This window comes from Schistosoma haematobium, chromosome 2 (genome assembly GCF_000699445.3).
Source record: "Schistosoma haematobium chromosome 2, whole genome shotgun sequence".
Classification (NCBI taxonomy): domain Eukaryota; kingdom Metazoa; phylum Platyhelminthes; class Trematoda; order Strigeidida; family Schistosomatidae; genus Schistosoma; species Schistosoma haematobium.
In genome coordinates this window covers 3,860,966-3,882,976 of record NC_067197.1, presented here as the reverse complement: position 1 = coordinate 3,882,976, position 22,011 = coordinate 3,860,966, and the positions used below count along the sequence as shown (strand labels likewise).

The 22,011-nt window shown below is 37.0% G+C and overlaps 1 protein-coding gene across 1 annotated transcript; it reads right to left on the bottom strand.

Annotated features, from left to right (window-relative positions):
• Window positions 1-1,454: 1,454 nt before the first annotated feature.
• On the bottom strand, window positions 1,455-21,686 carry MS3_00010721 (uncharacterized protein; the record flags this gene model as incomplete). Its single annotated transcript, XM_051219115.1, has 7 exons — window positions 1,455-1,835; window positions 14,527-14,601; window positions 15,658-15,708; window positions 16,738-16,868; window positions 17,609-17,769; window positions 19,127-19,230; window positions 21,597-21,686. The coding sequence occupies 7 exons, from the start codon at window positions 21,684-21,686 to the stop codon at window positions 1,455-1,457; spliced, it is 993 nt and encodes a 330-aa protein (XP_051067290.1).
• Between the last annotated feature and the right edge of the window lie 325 nt (window positions 21,687-22,011).

Genomic DNA, 22,011 nt, shown 5'->3' with positions numbered 1-22,011 from the left:
AGGATTTCAGGAAGATTGGATTCGAAAACTATTAAACGAGAAACAGTTGCTCATACTTTTATTGTATAGTTAATAGAAGTTTGGACTATGGGATTCTTATATTCTACTAATCGTTAGCTTTTGCCTAATCTACAAACTCGTACTATATACCCTATGGTATTAGACACAACTAATTATGTCTTCATTACTCTATTTTTGTATCACTTATGACTGAGTTGTGTATAAGTGGTAATTTTCTATTTGTAATGCTGTGAAATCGAGTTTTCGAGGTATACTATAGTATACTTTTTGAGTGTGAAGAGAGAATGAATTTACCTTTTCTCCTCACTTTCCCATTAGGACACTAGGTGTTAAGGTATTGATTATTGTTTATTAGTTGTTATGCAATTTGATGAAGAAGGTCACTGGTCTTAAAACAAATATGGACAAACTAATCAACTATCAAACTAGATAGAACAACTAATTTTGTAGTAACGGCATGATCACACAAACCCCAACACAAATCAAGAACATATTCTTTTCTTTTTGGAAGCACAACAGAATCGGAAGTCAACTAACAAAATACAGCTCCTAAACAACACAGTAACTTGACACAAATGAGTGATAGTATAAAACAAAGGTATAATATTTAGTGTTTTTGATGTAGTTGTTAATGAAATTTAAAACCAAATTGTTGAACATCTGGGAGTATCGTATATTGAAGCAAGATATTAAAATACACTATGGATGGATATTTATTTTCAAAGCTTACATGTTATTATCTGTTAAGATGAACAAGAAACACGTAGTTTACGAGACCAATCAGGAGGACGGTATTTAACCCGGGATACAAGATGAAAAGACTACAAAAAAGGAAAGATATTTTCCGAAAGTAAAATAATACCGCGTTACATAAATGTACATGATTTGATAATATTTGTAAAATTTTAAATGATATGGCTAGTAAATAAATCTATTTAGCTATGGGATGACAGAGACTTATGTTTCACGATCATAATTTTATAGGCGCTGGAGTCCAAGGTTGTAGCAGCTTAATTGCAGAATTTTGGTTATCATTCAGGATAATCAACGGCTAGTTTAAATAGAACTAAACAATTAAAGATTATTCTACAAGTGGAAAATCGACCAATTGAGGCGTTAGGTGATATAACCAGTAACCAATAGCAACAATGCAGATACATTCACTATTTTGTCTTCTCTTAGATCCAGAGTTTCGAAATAATTTCAGACCTTCTAGTGAATTCATTATTGCCTCTCATAAATCATTGTTTATGTCAAATGTATTTTTACTGTTACAGACACTACAACTACTATTGTCCTAATATTCTTCGTGATGCACAGTTACATACTGACTACTGCTAAACATACAACGTCAAAATACAGCATATTCGAGTCATTTAAACATTGCAAACTGGTTTAAAAATGACTTGATTCGTACTAAGAGCCAGGAAAAATTAACATTGGTTTTCACCTTGATCAATTGAAATCAATGGTATTTTGATGAATGGATGAAAAATTCGATTAAAAACAAGTAAACGTAAATTGGCATTTTTACTGCTTACCTCGTTATTCAAAGACATATCAGGATTTTTAAAAGGTGTGGTCAATGAGTTGAATAATTGTTGTGCAACTGTATAATCTCCTTTATCAGCTGATTTAATAGCTTCTTCGGCAAGATAATTACGTAGAACTACTCGAGGATTTACAGACTGCATTAAATTTAAACGTTCAGAGAATTGTGTTTTGGTATTATCATGATTCCCTTCGAAATCTATTTTTAAACGTACTTTGTATGCTTGTAACCAAATAGACCATAGACGTTTATTTCTCTCTTGCTATTCTTGTTCTGTGATATGCTAAATAGAAGTTAGAAAAATACTACTTCGTAAAATATTCTATGTATTGCAAAATGACTGTGTACAGTCCACGTCAACACTAAGTGGTGTGTATTACAGTCGGCGGACAAGTAAAGTGCTGTCTTATTGAAACAACCACATCTCAGATGACGATAGTTAAATAAATACACATAGTTATTCTACTGTACAAGTATAAAAGTAGATATATTGTCAAAGTAGAACTTACTCCATCGGATGCCGGCGACCATACCACAATGGTGTCGGTGTACACACTCTATGTCTTCCCTTAAACTAAGAGATTAAAATCGCTTCATTTCATTCTTTCTACGAACTAATTCTTTCTTCCTGTACTATATCCTTGCTGTAATCTTTCTTTTATATATTACCACAACTGAATTAACTACTTTTATGAATCCAGTGTTCATCTTGTTGTGTTAATGAGGTATGACAACTTGGATCGATGCATATATGTGCCTGGTCCTACATTGTAGTTGACTAACTGGCCTCATCGGATTGTAAAAGAAAATAAATAATGAAGGTACACTATGTGTTTTTTGTTATAATTGTATTTGTTTAAAATTATAAATGAGTTATCATCACTTTCTATTATTCTGATGATAAATAAGTTTTTTAAATCACACGTCCATGGTTTACCTACTACATGGGAGTGTAAAAACTTTAACTGAATGTCCAACAGTTTTTTATTTATTTTTATAATTGGCAACTTAATTCAATAATTGCTTGGTTTGAAGCTATCACAAATTCACTTAATCTGCGAACGAGAAACAAGACTTGGTGACCAAGGACCAGTAAGCTAGCTATTGATGCGTCCCAGCCCCACTAATTAGAGGGAGAAGTCCAAGCTTGTAATGGAAAGTATATTCTGCGAAAAAAACCCAGAGACGAGCGATAACAACAAACACAATTCAAACCTGTATATACAGTGCAAAACCGTCCATGGGGAGAATTACCAAATAGCATACTAAATGACACAACGGACCAATAGCATTCAAGATATTTCCCAGTGGGAAATACGACATGAAGGTGACAAGAGCGCCTTTGGCACGAAAACAAAGAAACTCAAATTTTTTAAATAAAATTACAAAATTAGGTTGTTTCCCAAGTGAGTTCTGGGGATCTAACGTCCCCAACAATAATAAAGACGTCAACAAGATTTACAACTCAGTTTGTAAATCTATTTAGTAGTCTTAGACAGTTGTATTGTTTATATACATTAATTGTAATAATTAATATATACAATATATTTCCCCCTGTAATGAACGAACCACAAAAATAGGCTGCACAAATATGTAAAATTTTGCCTAAATACGGAAGGTATGTTTTTACAGTACAAAAGGTTCGAAGAAGAATTTACGAAATCCAGGTAAAATTTTATAATGAACACAATAATTTCTTTGATAAGCTGGTTTTAAACTCAGTTGTTATAACTTGTATGTTGACTAGCATCAGAGACTTAAATTTGTGAGGACCAGGATAGAGCATCATAAGGATGCAAGATTACTCAGATAATGAGTTGTGGATAGGGAGTTCAGTGCGACAGACGTCTATCGTACTTGACCCGATCTAAGTTACCTGGTTATACCACTTCTATGTGTATTTACGAATTCATCTGCTCCTGTGGAGAAAGCTATGTTGGGCGCTTTTGTGTTCTGTAGGCCCTTACTAACATAAAACCGTCGAAATCAAGTTCCATACTATCTATAGCCTGTGTCAGCCAGGTTTCTGTGACTGCGATTATGTCTGGCTTTGTAGAGTCAATCTGTACACCTAGTTCCGATCGCTTATTAAGCAAGCTTCGGGCAATGGTGTAACAGATGCAAAGCCTGTTTAAGTGCCTTCGTGCTTCACCCAGAGTAGTTTCGGCATCATTCTCTGTCGAAGCCTTACAACTCGAAAATTTACAATTTTCAGGTCCTTTTCGCCAGCGTCTAACCTAAGTTGTAGTTGTTTTCCGGCTTCTCGTCTTTTTACACGGTCTGCCAACGGTAAGTCCTTTCGCATAAAGACTCCTGAACCCTTTAATTTGTGTCCATTCTGTAAAATTAAGTCACGTTCGTTCGAAGAGTTGAATACTACTTTGAGCAGTCTTGAATGATTTGGTTTCAAGTCCGCTAGACACCCTAATCTGTACACCTTTGTCAAGGTGACCCCGGTGACATTTTGAGGCATGAGTTGATAAAGAAGCTGCCTAATCGGTACAATGTCATGCTCAAAACCAGCTTCAGGTTCAGAGCTCTCACTCTCCTTGATTCCATGAAAAATAGCTGATCTGTCGCTATGATCAGCTTTCGATTTTTCAACTACTTTTACGGGAGCAGGGTTACGTTTTATATTCCTACTTTTCTTCCTTACAACCTGTACCCATTCGTCAACGGTGCTGGTAGAAGCAACAACAGTTGCGTCAAACCAAGTGCTGGATTTTGTGGGGTCGTCGACGACCTGTGAGGTCGGGTTATGTTTACCGCTGGAAACCGATCGAGCCTTGCGATTGCGGCTTCTAGGCGTTTCCTGTTGGACCCCATCTGGGAGACGGTGAACAGAAGAACCTACTAAGTAAGTATGTCAGCATTGTCAGGTTCACTAAAAACACTCGCCGTTTTGTTCCAACGACCTTGAACGCTAAAATATGAGGCGCCCAGTCAAATAATTCAAATTCAGATTTGTGTAGCAAGGACAGAAGGCCTACGGCCTATGTTATTCCTCCTTCTAGTGTGCTTTTATGAATGTCCAATCTTCATTTGAATGAGTCAATTGAAGGTGCGGACATCAATGTTTAAGATAACAGATTCGAAGTATTGATGACTTGGTGTGGAAACCTGTATGCTACGGGTATTTTGTCCGTTCTTGGCTTTTCTACCCGCCTGCTATGTCCTCTGAGATGTCTCGATCTAATGGGAAGAAAGAGAGTAAGTTAGGTCGAAAATCATTCGCCAGTTTTCTGTACATCAAAATTAGATCTCCCCTTAGTTTGCGATGGAATGGAGTAAAGAGTTTCAACTTTTCTAAACGCTCTTTGTATAGATCTGGCGATATAGATCACCATCACCTCCATTCAGGAACCTCGGTATATTATCGGCAAAGAGGTAAAAGAAAAAAAAAGCCAAACCATATTAAGATACTATATTTAGTCCTTAAGAATATGCCAAGTTTTCTTTTAACAAACTCCTGGGAAGTCCCTTGGATTACCTCAGTTGACAGTGAATACCAGCATTTGGTTACCCTTAAGGAATGGAAAGTGTATCTTCAGTCCGTTCTACCGTGTAGAGTCTCCAGTTTCTGGGTGTTACCTCTGAGTTTTGTGATGGAAATAAGTTTAAGTAGGTGTTTGAGAGAATATTCAAAAGTATATAAGATGCTGTAAGCCATTGGAAGGTCACATCAACTTGGTCTGGTATACCGATTGTTCAGCTAGCCCTCACCGTCTTTGTCTAAAAGTAGATAGGGTCATGAATACAGTATATTAAGAATAACTTAACAGTTCAGTTATTAAAGTGTGGCAATGAATAACTGTTTTCTACAATTGCCCAGTTCTGTCTGTAGTGCATCATACTCAAGAGATATTTCAGCCGACATAAGCGTGGTGTTTCGACGTATAATACTAAACAAGCGTTTCAGAAGCTGGACTGAATTCGATTGTGTTGTAGGGCCAGCGAATTGTCACTAAGCCCTAGCCAAATCATCCGGCAGTCGGGTCATTGAATATCAAGCAAATCATCGATCCTCGTCAGTGGTCTCACTTTCGCTTGTATCTACTTTAACTAATGTATTTCTGTCCAACTCGAGTAGGCCTCCAATCATTTCGACATAGATCATCTACGTTGACGATCTACACTGGTGAACAAGACTTCGAATAACGCAACCTATCACTATAACCTTTATTATTGCATACTATACTTATTCTCTTTCATTTTTATCATCGCCTATGTTAATCTATTACAGTGAACTTTCGTTGCTTCATGTCAATGTTGATTAGCATTTAAACCTAAATAATTAGTTCAATCGATAGAGCTAACTGATCAACTACGTTTATAATCGGCTATCGTGGTTCTTTAACAAGCACTAACAGCATGTGAATGCTTCTGTGTAATATGTCTGTTAAAATATCAACCACTCGTGAGTATAGCCACAAGGTAACACGAACGCATATCCCTTTGTAACTTATCCACTGGTATAAGCGATACAAGATTAACTGTCAACTATAAATTAATCATTCTGCTTAACCACTATCCACTAGAATATTATTTTTTTTGACCACCGCCTACTTAATTTCCAATTGCGAAGTTCCATGGCCAAACAGAGGGCACGAATGCTAGGGAGTAATGATGGCGGTTTTCGGTGTATCGTTTGTGGCCATGGGGATTTAGTTATACGCTTTAACCAAGTCGATTTTCGAAAAGACAGTTGTACCTTTCAAAGTAGCTGTCAAATCGTGAATGTGAGGCAACGGATGACGATTAGGAATGGTTTTCTCATTCAATCGCCTATAGTCATCAGTTGTACGCCAATCGTTGCTATCCTTTTTGGCGACCATGTGCAACAGAGATGCATATGGGCTATTTGACGGTCGTATGATTCCTAAGTCCATCATGTGATCGAACTCGTTTTTCGCCAACCTCAGCTTTTCAGGAGCTAGTCGTCGTGCTTTAGAGAATACAGCTGGTCCTGTAGTCGTGATGTGATGTGTAACGTTGCTGGTTACACACGGTAGTTTCGGTTGAGTTTGTTGTATCCCAGGATACTTATCGAGTAGTGGCTGATAAAGTGGGTCTATCATTTGATTAATTGTAACTGGGGATAATCTGCAACCAGAAAAGGAGGTTACGCAAACGGAAAAATTGGTGTTTCTCTCTACTAGCCTCCGTTCGCGCGTGTCGATGATTAGATAATGGTGTTGTAGAAGGTCCATACCAATGATTGGCAAAGAAACATCTACAACAACGAAGATCCAGTGAATGGGTTTGCGTAAACCCACGTTCAGGTAAACGTACCTTTTGCCAAACATAGCGATAGGTTTTCCGTTTGCCGCCTGTAAGTTTAAAGCCGATTCGTGAAGTCGGTCGTTAGGATGTGCTGGGAGAAGGCTAGCTTCTGCACCAGTGTCGACGAGGTAGCGAACTCTCGTTGTCACATCTGCGACATATAACAGACGGCTATGTTCACCGGCTACGGTTGCCGTTAACGCGTGCCGGCTTGGAAGATTCCCGAGTTGTTTTTCGAGCCAGTCGTTTTCGTGTTGAGAAAATTTCAGTTTTCTGCAATTTCTGGGTTGGTGAAGATTTGTAGCTCATAGCGTTCATAGAGGACAAAAAGATGAAGATACAAAGGACACTCACGTCAGAATATTTGGAAATCTTGGCAACAGCCATCGAGATATCACGCAAACGACAGGAAGAACAAAGAAGAAACACCTTAAGGAGAAAACTAATCAAAATCTCAAATCCACCCATGAAAGAAAACACAAACACGTTCGTGATCAATCTGTCAAAACAACCCCTAAAAAATACGGAAGAACACCTACTCCGAAAAGGAGTAAACAACAACACAAGCAACGCCAACTCTGCCTGTAGCTCTTATAGATTTACTGCCGGTCCCATGCCCTGGTAAAGGAGGAGAGTTGGGCATGGGGTTAGCGTCCCCATCCCGTAGAAAACTAACTCGCTAAAAAAACGCTTACCAGAAAAAATAATTCAAACCATTTTAGCTCTGCCCTGAAAGTTAGAAGGTCTTCATTTAGAAGAATTATGACGCTTCATGGTGAAAGCCGAGTTCTTTCGGAAGCAGCGAGGCCAGAGCAAAAATTTTTATAGGTACATGGCACGTCCGAACAATGTGGGAAACCGTGAAGACCAGTCGAATAGCAACGGAAATAAGGAGATATAACTTAGCAGTACTGGGAATCGGCGAAACCCACTGGATCCAAGCTGGACAGAAAAGGCTAGCTACGGGAGAGATGCTGCTATACTCCGGTCACGAAGGGGAAAACATTCCACACACTCAGGGAATCGCTCTAATGCTGTCCAGAGTAGCACGAAATGCACTTGTAGGATGGGAATCTCACGGATCCTGAATCATCAAAGCATCATTCAAAAAAAGGAGGGGATCTTAATGAATATTATCCAATGTTATGCACCCACCAAGGATAGCAACGACGACACTAAAGATCAGTTCTACGAGCGGTTACAGTCAATCATTGAGAAATGCCCAAGAAAGGACCTAACTATCTAAATGCCAAAGTCGGAATAGACAACACTGGATATGAAGATGTTATAGGACGACATGGATTGGGAGAGAGAAACGAAAATGGAGAAAGATTTGCAAATCTATGTGCATTCAACGAATTGGTCATAGGAGGCACAATATTTCCACACAAGCGTATACACAAGGCTACATGGATCTCACCGGACCACACTACAGAGAACCAGATAGATCATATTTGCATCAACAAAAAATTCCGAAGGACAATAGAAGATGTGAGAACCAGGAGAGGTGCTGACGTAGCTTCAGATCACCACCTAGTTGTAGCCAATTTAAAACTGAAGCTAAAAAAGAACTGGACAAGTGTACAAACAGCACTAAAAAGGTTCAATACAGCCTTCCTTCGAGATACTGACAAACCCAATGAATTCAACATAGCCCTCAACAACAGGTTCCAAGCCTTACAAGATCTACTGAAAGAAGAAGAAACTAGTATGGAGGACAACTGGAAGGGCATCAAGGAAGCATTAACTTCAACGTGTCAAGAGGTTCTCGGTCTGAAGAAATACCATCATAAGGAATGGATCTCTACAGAAACACTGGACAAGATCAAAGAAAGGAAGAACAAGAAGGCAGCAATTAACAACAGCCGAACACGAGCTGAGAAAGTCCAAGCACAAGCTGAATACATAGAAGCAAACAAACAAGTGAAGAGGAGCATTAGAGCCGACAAGAAGAAATACGTGGAAGAACTAGCAACGACGGCAGAAAAAGCTGCTAGAGAAGGAAATATGAAACAGCTTCACGATACAACGAAGAAACTAGCAGGGAAATACAGTAAACCAGAGAGGCCGGTCAAAGACAAAGAAGGCAAGCCAATCACTGAAATTCAACAACAGCGGAACAGATGGATAAAGCACTTCCAGGAACTCCTGAATAGGCCGGCTTCAATGAATCCACCGGACATCGAAGCAGCACACATAGATCTTCCTATAGATATCAACCCACCAACGACGGAAGAAACCAGAATGGCCGTCAGACAAATCAAGAACGGGAAAGCAGCAGGACCCGACAACATACCAGCTGAAGCACTGAAATCAGACGTCAAAGTAACCACAAGCATGCTGTACCTTCTATTCAAAAAGATTTGGGGGGGGGGAGGAACAACTGCCGATGTACTGGAAAGAAGGACACCTCGTCAAGATTCCAAAGAAAGGAGATCTGAGCAAATGTGAAAACTACAGAGGCATTACACTACAGTCAATACCAGGGAAAGTCTTCAACAGAGTGTTGCTGAACCGGATAAAGGATGCAGTAGACGCCCAACTTCGAGATCAACAAGCTGGATTCCGAAAGGATCGGTCATGCACAGACCAAATCGCAACACTATGGATCATCGTCGAACAATCAGTTGAGTGGAACTCATCACTATACGTCAACTTCATTGATTATGAAAAGGCATTCGACAGTGTAGATAGGAGGACATTATGGAAAATTCTTCGACACTTCGGAGTTCCTGAGAAGATTGTCAATATTATCCGGAACTCATAAGACGGACTACAGTGCAAAGCCGTGCATGGAGGACAGCTGACAGATGCATTCCAAGTAAGGACCGGAGTCATACAAGGCTGTTTACTCTCTCCCTTCCACTTTCTTCTGGTGGTCGACTGGATTATGAAGACCTCGACATCTGAAGGAAAACACGGAATACAATGGATAATAGAAGCAGATATGGAAAGGATGAATTAAAACTGGAAGGAGCTAGAAAGGATTGCCCAGGACAGGGTTGTATGGAGAATGCTGGTGAGCGACCTATGCTCCTTCACGAGGAGTAACAGGCGTAAGTAAGTAAGTAAGTAGGTACAAGCAACGCCCCAAAACTGGAACTCTTCGCAGCACTGGAATCATCACTCAAAACTTCCGGAATCAGCGAAGAAACACATTAAGAAATAAGTCTGACTATAGTACAGCTTACTCAACAGATGAAGGAAAACAACCAACTGACCCCACAAGAACAAAAAGCTTTGAAGAAGCTCAGAACTAGAAAAGTTATTGTCATAGTCTCGTGTTCTGATTCAGAATAGTATAGCTACAGACAGATTATAACACTTCATAACGGTGAGTATTATGTTTTTAGGAAACGTTTACTTGACATTTGAGAAACTGGTTCAACAATGAACCCGAAAGTTATTCGTACTGCGCGCACTATTTCCATCTCTTTAATATCAAACAAATGTGATTTGTTATCATGGAGTTTGAATCAAGTTGAGAGATGTGATGTGACTTTCTTTTCCTTTTTTATAATTCGAAGTTTCTTTCAATGTTAAGCGCCATTTCTTAGTGTCAACTAGAAATTCGTATCTCTCTAGAAAGTCCATCCCCAGTATTGCCAGATCTAAGTCGGCTGCCGTGAAAAACCAAGGGAATTGCCTCCTGAACCCTCAAATCTAGGGTTAAATTTTTCCGCCCAAATGTCGCGATTTTAGTTTTATTTGCGGCTTGAAGTGTAATTGGGGATGTTTCTCGACTCAGCTCAGTTTTGTTTTGAGGGATGATACTAAGAGCAGCGCCAGTATCCACCAAGAAATTCATACCGGAGTTTCTGTCTCTAACATAAAACGAGCGACTGTTTAGGCGCCCCTCCTCAGTCGTCGTGACATGAGGAGGGGTTACTCGTTTCCCGCTGTTTTGGAATTATGTTTTGGCCAGGTGCATGGTTGTATGCACTTGGTTGAGTTGACACCAAACTTCCAGTGGAACCAACAAAACCGCCCAGATTGTCTGGACATTTGTGACCTGTTTTGTGACTTGGATCGTGGTCGTTGTGGCACCTGCTACTGTTTCTATGACCCATTTGCATTCTGGTGACAGCCTCAGCGAGACTCTTAACACTCTCAATGGGTCCTTCTATGACCGGGGCGTTTGCTGATTCTACTTTTTGTGTGTGATTTATCGTGCCTGATCCAGTTGGAGGACCTCTTTCCATTATTCTATCGGCTATACGCGCTAAATGAGATAATTAGATTTCAGGATCTTGTGCATCCAAACAGTGTTGGACGTAGCATGGAAGAGCTTGTATCCATCCTTGTTTTAGGACTGCTTTACTGGGTTATCACCCACTAAGAACTGAAGGTGGCGTAAAAACTGTGACCGCAACCTATCACCTAGTGTTTCACCTTGGGAACGTTTTTGGATTCTTTTACTGTCTGATAATGATAAACGGTTCATTATCTCTCGTCTTAAGATGGTGTAGGGTTGTGGTGATGGCGAACTTAAAATCAAGTCACGGACTTCTTTAGCGACTTAAGGAGGAAGGATAGAACACAAGTCTCTATAGCGAATCCCTTCAGATTCGATATTGTGTCTAGTGAAAGGATGCTTTAGTTGAGCAAACCACAACTCAGGATCACTACGATCAAATTCTGGAAGTCGGGATTTCGTAGTCATAACAGTGTCTATCTCCACTGGTGACAAATCCTCCAGATTATGGGTTTCTATTGAGTCTGACATGTGGTATGTTACAATACAGAAGTAAAATTAGCACGAGAGAAGGCAACTATAACACGAATAACTTAAGATAATAAAAAATAAACTATTTATTTACCCAACATAGTTTACGGATAATAATAGAAATGAGGTTAAATTAGTGTTCAAGACGACTCACCAGTTTCGTGTCTTAATGTAACCCTCGTGCTATTGATAGAAGAAACCTGCCAAATAGTGAATAGGTCTTTATTTCGATCTTCGCGCAGTCACAGTGGAGCGTGGGATTATTTGTTCAGACAAACAAAGCCTCTCCACATTCAATATAAGAGAATAGGATATATAACGCCTATGCAAAATAAGGAGGTGAATGAGTACTTGAACTATACTGTTTTGGTATATGCTTGGTTGTTTGAAGTCAACTCTCGATCAACCAAACTAAGCTGTTACAGATGCATTGCCAGTTTAGAAGCAACGTTCTTCCTGAGTTTCACGGTCACCGTTATATGGTGACCGAGAATGTTTTCTGTGACTCACGCGAGAAAATTGACCGGACAAGCATCTTCATTTTGTCAGGCCGCATCTCAACGATTGGTTCAATATTATTTATGCTGAAATCGGCAAACGGATTTCCAGGAATGAAGCCGCGCTACCGACGGGTATAATGTAGGACAGCACTAAGGTGTTTTTCTCAAATTCTCTATAATTGCAATTAACCTGACAGCATCATCTTCGTGCCAATTTTAAAGTCTGTGCACTATTATATAAAACATATTATCAATTGTCGACGTTTTACATATTTGAACGAAGAAGCGTACCACTGTGTTGTTACAGTATGTATGTTTGCCTACAGGCTTATATTTTATTGCACATGACGTCTGATTGTAGCTCTTACAATGAGTGTAATTTCGGAAAAATGTTTTGCGAATCCCCGGTGATTTATCAAGATCCACTACAGTACCAGTGGAACTTCCTACGAAATGCAGAAATGATATTACTTTAGAAAACTTCACGAGCGCGTATTCCAGTAAGGAGTACATTTAAAGTGACATAATGTTTAGAAACTATCAAAAATCATCATGAGACTATTCAGTCTCTTTGAATATGTACGGTTTGCGAAAATTCCAGTCAGATAATTTGGCGATTCATCGATTCATCCGACTGTAACAACCAAATATTCGAGTTCACTTGCAATTTTAAAATGTTTATTATTCAAAGAATTAAAGTGAGACATTACAAAAGTTTTAATTACGAAATCGATTAAACAGAAAAACGAATATTTTTGCACACACACACACACGATTAATGTTTTCTTTTAAAGAATGCATTTGCGCATAGGATTCATTGCAGAACCACTTTTACATTGGTACGTTTCTGAAAATCCTCCACTGTGTTTCACAACATCGTTCACACTGAAAACGAAGAAAATTAGAACGAACTATATGGAACTATTAATGAAAAAGTTAATATGCTATTGCGACAATTCATTCATGAACACACTACGCAAATGTTGACAGTATTTATTTAATGTCAACGAATGTATGCTAAATATTTACATTGGATGACGTTTACAATCACATCTGCATTGTTGAGACTAAGCTTGAAATTAGAGCATATTTGTAGCATGAGCTTTTTCTGTATCAAATAACTGAGTGAAAATCAAAGATTCGATGATAGTGGTTACAGCCCACAACTGACTGCCAATGTTTTAAATATATGTCATGGCCACATATTTGAATGAACTTATGAAAATACAAATGAATTACCTGGATTTGTAGACCCGGATTGACGACTGTAAATCGTCATCAACAATTTGTGATGATAAGCCGCCACACACCATCTTCAGTTATTGAGGATAGGCGAAATGAAGAGAATAATCAAAAGTGTATTGGTGCAGTGTAGTTATAATTCAATGAAGGCAACTAATGATCATTTCACAACGTCATGAGACAGGAAAGTTACTTCGAGAAAACTGAAAAGACGCTTTCAACTACGTTTTCTTACACATTAAGATAAACAACTTAAGGAGCGAGGATACACCGAAGTACTGGGTAATTGTTATTCATTCAAATAAATGAACCAACGCGAAAATCAACATGATCATTTTTGGTTCTGCAAGATGTGACATATTTGTCGTTTCTCAGCGAGTAATTGTCCTTCTTTTATAGTGTCAGTAGATCTTGGACCGCGGCTGCCAATGAATGGAAATTCTTATTATGATTGACATATTAGGCTGTAAAATTCCCAGTGAAGTTATTGTTGAAGCAGAAAAATGACAGTTGACTGAAGGAGTGATAATTTGTTCTTACTTGTAAACTGTTTTATTAAAATAAAACAGAGTGAACAAATTGTACCTGTTGCCACCGATTGCTTGAAAATCAACCCTATAATTCTAGAATCGTGAGTTCTTGGCAAGCCAGTCCACTCTCTTTCTGATCATAGTTCATCTCAAATACAACACTACATCTTATCACGTCACGCAATCTCTCCTTCACAGTTAATATTCAATGTTCGTGAATGCTCAAGTTCAAAGCAACCACATTTACAGTTTCCTAATGAGAATAAAAATTTTGAGTCCTTGTCAATTTAATATATTCGTTGCCATGTCCAACAAACTTCTCATTATAATCATTGTTATTTTGATTGTAATTAACAGACATAGTGTTGATTATCACTCTGTGAAACAGATTTGTATTTGAGATTGCAAAACTTGAATATAAATCCGACAGAACAAGAGCCCATTTCTGAATCGGTCTTTCACAGTTTTGTTTTTCAAGTGGTATACTCCGCTTACTCAAAGATGTCTCTGTAGTCAGCTTCTTTCGTGCATAACATTTTTACTCATAAGATGGTTGAAATTTAAATGTGCCACTACTAAGCTCAATATTGACTACAGCTCACCACATTTAGCATGAATCGTTGGAAAGTGAGATTGTGTTCAAATGAATTTTGAACAGTGTGCTTAACTTACTTTCGCAAATGCTGAGAAAAACAACTTCTTTTCATTTAAGCTTTCACGTTTTCCAGTTAAACTTCTCTTGTATGTCTGAAATAAATGTGAGTAAATTAACAATAAAGAATATTATATATTGAAAAGTATCCCGCTGTTGAACAAGGCATTGGGTAGACGAATGTTGACGAGAGAGCTTTCTGTGTTTAAGTAATAAGCATCTATACACTTCGGTCACTCATTTGAATCTTTCCGTGCCTTCTCCAGCTAGAAATTTCTTCGAGTCTGGTTTTCGAGTGTTTTATCGCCCTTGTGCTTTTACTTTCTGGCGCTGAACAATAGACGACTTATTCTACCACAGTTTTCTTCGTCTATCAACGGTTTTGCTGTGTTCGTATCAACTATGCAAGCTAACATGTTGCCAATAACTCGAATCCTTCTGTACAGTGAACATCTACCGGGTAACTCAATAACCACAAGCTCCTTTCGAAGAACAAAAGGCATGTGGTGACGTTTAAGTAAACTTTGTTTCCGTCATTTATAAAGTACGACGTTTCTGCACTCAAAGAATCTGACATCCTGTTTCATGCTTATTCGTATCGAGGACATCCCAAGATTCTATCTTGTCCACAAGAGTCACTCTATGAAGCGTCACCCACAACCTGCTGCCCAATAGTATCCCTATGATCGTCGCCTTTGCCTGAATCTCTCTGACATTGGCAAGTTTCATCATTCTCTCAGTACATCCATGACAGATTCTATCTTCACCATCTACAAATTGCTCTGACCAGTCATATCCATGACATCGACTAGTTTTACTTATCTACACTGGAGAACCAACCTAAAATAAATCTTAGAAAGTTAAATATCTTATGTTCTGTACTCTTGATGATCATAAATATATCATTATTTCGTCGTATTAGACAACTAATCAATCACTAGCGAAAGATCATCGATTTATTCATCACTTTAATGTGAAATGCAAGCGTGGTCAACTGTATGTTGCATTCGAAAATTATTCAAAGAAATTCAAATTCAAGCAACGAGTTCGTTTACTCTGAATCTAGAGAGCGTATACAGAATGCATGTGTTAATTGTCAATATTAGCGATTGAGGAATAAAATGAATACTGTGTTATTCAAATTCACTTACTTCGAACGATAACATAAGACCATTTATACCAGCTGACAATTGTTCCAAATTCTAGTTGGTATGAAAATAGTTTAGATCACATAAATTTATATAACGTCTGTCACATATACATCACGTTTTTTAAGTTCAACTTAAATAGTGTCGTTGACAAGTAAGATGTAACGATTAGGCATGAGAAACGCTCAAAGAAGTTGAATTCTTAGGTGCCTGTATGTAGATTGAAATACAACGTGGTTACTTATGAGATTTACCAGTTGTCGACAGTTCTGGCGATGTCGGAACGTTTCAATTAATCACGTTCATTATTCTAGTTATATTTCAGAGAAGACATTGAATATCTTTGCGCAGTATGTGATAACTGATTATTAGATGACTATTACACTAACAACTGCTCATATATGTGATTCACTGCATTTGTTGGATTATTTAAGCACAACAATGTTAAGTGATTTCAACTATGTTAGCTTGACAAATTGAACGAGTCAAAAGTTATCAAGTTTTGTGGATCCTCATATAAGATTAAGTCGTTGTACTTGTCTTCCCTGAAGTAACAACATAACACTATACTAGATCTTTATAGCTTCCGATTGTGAAGAAAAGGTCATTTTGTAAGACGTTTTGTTAATTGAAGTTTTTAATATTATTGACAATAATCCCAAGAAACTCGACAAAGGCAACAGTGAGAAAATAGACACGGCGAACCGTTATTTAATTTTGTTTTGGTTTACATTTCACCTGAACTCACATATTGGATGAATACAATTCTACAGTTTTCCTTAACTTGATATTTCTAGCAAGTTATTGATATCAATATTCACATCTGCTTTTAACTATTTTTCTATTTTACTGAAGGACTGATCGACTTATCATTCGGAAACTATGTACAGATGGCAAATGTATTATATCTCTGTATTTTATTACTATAATATTCATTACAATTTGAATGAATTACACCTTCCATATGTACCAGTCATCTTTCAGTATGGATACCTTAAAAATCATTTCGAAATTGAAATGCCGAAAACTGTGTGAAGATTCGAAATAATTCTTGGATTAAAAGCACGTTTAAATTTTTCTTACTTCTTTCTGAAGTCTTTCAGAGTTGATTTGTTCTGATAAACAACATAGTTGAGTTCTTAACGGTGTAGAAGCATATGGTGAACACTTTGACTGATATTCTGATTGATTTTGTACGTGTTCATTTCTGAAAACTGTAATGTAAATATCCGTTTATTGCACTGGGTTTTCGAGAATCAATATACGTGTATATATAACGTGAATTGTAAATAGGATGAGTGCTATAGTGGTTTCTATGTCAAGTGTGAATAGTATTTCATATATTACAGCTAACAAGACAACATCGCAATGAAAACCATTCCTCTTAACATGCTAACTCTTAATGACCTAAAATAGTATATTTATACCTGAAGATATTACTGTCCATCTTATTGCAGATACAATCACTTATATATCAAATCAGAATAACTACACCCGGATTCTACTTGCCACATTCATGTAAGAATAGTTCGACATCAATATGAGGAATATTCGGAATAAAAAGTTTCAATTTGCACAGAAATCAGATGCCGTCTAATCTAATAATACAAGTTTAAATAACAATTATTCGTTGTTAATACTGCTTGAATTCGGGTGAAGAACTTAACCGAACCACTGTCTTGTGAATTTGGATAGATTGCATGTGGATGGCACATCTTCATTCTTACTGTTTGCATCCGGATGAGTAATACAGAAAAACCACATTACCGTCAGTATTGAAATTGCGGTAAACTATCAACTATAAGCAACATTGGTCTCAGTTCATAGAGGCCTCGTTTGTTCACAGAAACAGTTCACATACACGCACACTTCTCAATTGTTAGTGACCAATTCTTAATACCTGATTGTGATACCATTGTGGTTCACGGATATGGATTGATATCTTGAAACCTACCTGCAGACATAATCTGACGACCAAGAAGCCAACCAAGAATTCCATACTTTTCCGGCATTATTTGTGATGTATTTAGAAACGGTGGATGTAATAATCCGGATGTCATAACCACGGTAAGATTTTTGTCAAATATGTGCGGTTGGAAATTGAAGAAACTAGGTCTAAATATTTATAAACAAACAACGAACATTAATTTATTCAGAGAGATCAATAAACTAATAAACCGTGAAAAATGAGTGGATGAATGAACCTGTCAATAAATTAATTTGATTTTAGTCTATTTATTAATGATATGTTGTACTGTGAATATCCTGTTCCATGAAACGGGATTCAAGTAGGGTTACCGAATTTAGGAATCTCAAACCATTTATGCATCATGCAATGCAACTATTTGAGACCAACTCTCCTCTTGATGATAGATGCATCCAAAGTACAACACAAAATGAGAGAATATGTATGATAATATTTCAGAGATCGTTATTAGCACCGCTGAGATAATAGACCCAGTCCTAAAATTGTACGTATGTCATGATGTGACTGCCTAATCTATAAGATCTTACGTGGAAGTCAAGTTATTACCTATACTGAATCATCGTGTCGTAACAATTAGCAATATGATACTTGGCACTTTTGTAGAACACATCTGAGCTGGAGAGAGAATAATATATTTATTGCGAATAAAGACAAGATATATAGAACAATCACGTCTGCAATGCTGAGCCATGTCATCAAATTGAATGAGTATTCCCCCGTTCACCGTTATTGGCCTTCTCATCGTGTTCAATGTTGAAAATCTATCTTCCCAGTTATCTCATGTTCAGCTTTGAGAATGTGTGGATAGGATCAGTAAAACTACACATGCAGTAGTGATTATGTGTCGATGGACTTAAGTTCTGGAAGTCAACACAGTACACATAATCTACCTATATGTGGCGTGCAGGGGAAGTAACGCTAGATGAATAGTATAAAAACTAGTGCCTTATATTTCCATTCCGTTGACATACATAGTTTGCAAGGTAAATGTACATTGGTAAATTTAATAAGGGTGTATTAAACGAGAATTTGTCAATTATTTTAGAATAACAACTTATTGAATCCCATCTAATAGTATCAATAAACATCCGTGATCATATTCGATCGCCTAATTAAATGTGTTTACACTTTCATTGAATCGTTGTAAATTTGCCTTATTTGATTACATTAGATCAAAGTAGATTGTACAGTCTGAAGTTTGCTCCCTAAATGCTATGCAAATACATTACACTGAAATACTGACAAACACGTTTCGTTTTCTTCTACTGTTACGACAATATTCTAAACGAAAGAGAATTTCAATGTTGACTGTCAAATGAATTGAATGATGTCACCTATTTTACTATGATTCATAAAATCACTATATGAAACATAACCAGTTGTGAATCACGATGCCATAAATAGTGTTTGTTCTATGAACAAAGAGTTTATTTTACATGAGAGTCAGTAGTGATTAAAAAGCCATAGTAACAAAGAACAACTCACATTTCGTATCTGCGCGAAGTGGCCTTCAATGATGTTAGAAATTTAGCTTTCATCGAGTAGTATGCATTTATAAGATAGTTGTCTGCAGAAAATTTATTCTGAAACTGAAATAAAATGATTTTTTAAAATTATTTTCAAAGTGACCAATTTATTCAATGAAGGAAATCGTAATCGTACAGATGTTTCAACATATCAACTTTCATTTCTTTAAATGCGGAAGTCATTTCATTAAAATTCTATGGCATGTACATAAAATAAGGACGACAAACTGACTGACTAATATGGTGGACCACTTTTGCTTAGAAGATCAATTAAAACAATACTGGCATCAGATATGAACTATGCATACTAAACGATAGTTCATTTCAAAACGACTAGTGCGTTTTTTATATTTTCACGATAGTCTACATTCTGTTGGTGACAGCATAACATACACTGGACAAACATGAAGCAAACAACTGTGTAAACCATAAACAATTCAGTCTTTTGAAGATTGATCTACATATGCTCGGAGATTTGAGGTATATTAAGTAGAATAGCTTGATGAAAGACCTTCATTTCTATTGTTGTAAAACTGACTTAATTCAGTTACAGAAATAATGGTCATTGTTAAGGTTAACCAGGACACATTGAAATAGTTTCTCTGAATGACGACACCTCTGAAGAAGAAGAATGTGTGAGAACAAGTGAAGTTTCTTCTACTCTCTATATTTATTTCTTATGCAAAGTCTCAAATCGAAATGCAATTTACAGACGTAATAGATAATGAATCAAGAAAGTGAAACACGTAGTGTAACGAAGGACATACGCAACTGCAATCGTTGACTAAATGATCGATACAGAATCAAATGATTAATGGTATCATATATGCATCCATTCCCGTTTCAATTTTACAATCCTAGTGTTTAGCACGGCTAGCTGTTAGGAAACGTATACTAGTTTATACTTTAGTTATTCTTTTTTAGCGCAAGTTCTTTATCATATTGGTTGCAATATTGTTCTCATACAATGTTAGATTTGAAATGTAGGTGCAAACGTTTTCTTGAATTTTTCTTCACGTATTTATCAACATAGTTGAAAATGAAGCATTGTCGTCACATATTGATATCACTCCGATAAACTCCACTCATTTGCAAGTAATAATGAACATTCATACTATTATTTATAAGCGTTTATGAACGTCTGTGAATGTTTACTAAAGAACTCGACACATCGAAGCTCGACACATCATTTTTAGTTCAAGATAGTTTTACATGCTTACGCGATGTCAAATTAATATGCTATTCCATTCGTTTAGTAGTATTTGCTTCGATCTGTCTTTCTATTTAGCTGCAAAATAAGCTTGTTTGCAGTGCGTCTTGGGTAGCAAAAACGCTTCGTGTCGGTGACGTTAGACAACGTAAGGCGAACGTACTAGGCTGTCTTAAATGAAGTGAGTGTAAGATCCATTTTGAAGGTTTTGTGTGTTGGTGAAAATCCCTCCATGTATATACTTGTACTTTGTTCCTATTGATACCCTTAGTTGTACATTGTTGTATTGTGATTACATCTGAATTGTTATTACTTGTATTTTTTTATGATAGTTTTTGTTTTTCTTACGCATTCACTAAGTTTGTGTCTCTTCCTGAACTGCATCTGTGTTGTTTTACTTGACACTTGTTCTTGGCGGTAGCCATATTGATTTGCTCCTCCTTTTGTGTGTGTTCTATCCAGTCAGGATAGAATAACGTTCATTTGTTGTGACTGGTAATTTTCCCTCATCTTCTATCAACTTCTTTATTTATTGTAATTTAGATTTGATTGATTGAACAATCATTGGTTGAATAGCCGGGTGGTAATATTTGTTTAGGTAACGGTTTACATTTAAATTTATGATGAATTATAGAACAGCTATTTACCCGATTACTTGATTTCGACGGGAAAGGGCGCGTGTCTAAAGTGCCCGGTCGGCTATTCTTCTATCCAAACCGTAGTTTGGATTCTACAGTGAGTGTTGAATGTGAAACAGAGACGTTAGAAATAGGAACCTACAAGAGAAACACTAATACGTTTGCATGGAGTGAGCACTGAAGATGCCATTCAGAACGAATAAATAAGGCACTGCAATCAAACCATCTAGCTTGACAAATTCAACACTTCGAAATATGGTAATACTTGTCTATATATATTCTGATTTTGTTCTATTCATGAGTTGGAAACAATCACACAAGTCAGATGGTGAAAAGATTGATAGAAAGAAATAATATTTTCTCAATCATAAACAGTCAGCCAATTATCTAGCTGAGTCATTGATCATTACGTTAAGCAATAATAAAATATTTAGTGTTACACTTGAGGAACGTACTTCGAGTATTTTATCGCGGCCTTTGTATTCCTCACTCAAGGATTCTGAATCCATTATTGCTACTTTCATATTGGAAACCTGAATAATGCAATCGGTTTTTATTCACACTATCAAAACTAAACAAACCGTTGAAATAGCTTTTTGTTTGTCATCTTCACTCCTCCACGATCCTTGAGAGAATAATTCAGTCAATTTGCGCTTCATTCCGTCAAACATTTGAATCACCTATTGAGTACAAACAGACATAACGATCAAAGTGACAAAATAACCGATGCACGTTATCAGAGATTATTTGTATTTTATTATATGACTGTAAGCTAGTTAGGAACTGAATAGATAACGGGAGAATTGATTTACACTCTTTCCTATTATTCAGCATATCTCATAATTGTTCCAGTTGTAGAATAACACAGACTTAGTTGAACCATTCAATCAAATTTATGTTCACAGAGAAAATTCAATTTTCAAACTATGCCTTACATTATCCGCTACTTTCTTCAACACAATATGTAAATCGTGTCATTGTAATAACCTGTCATAC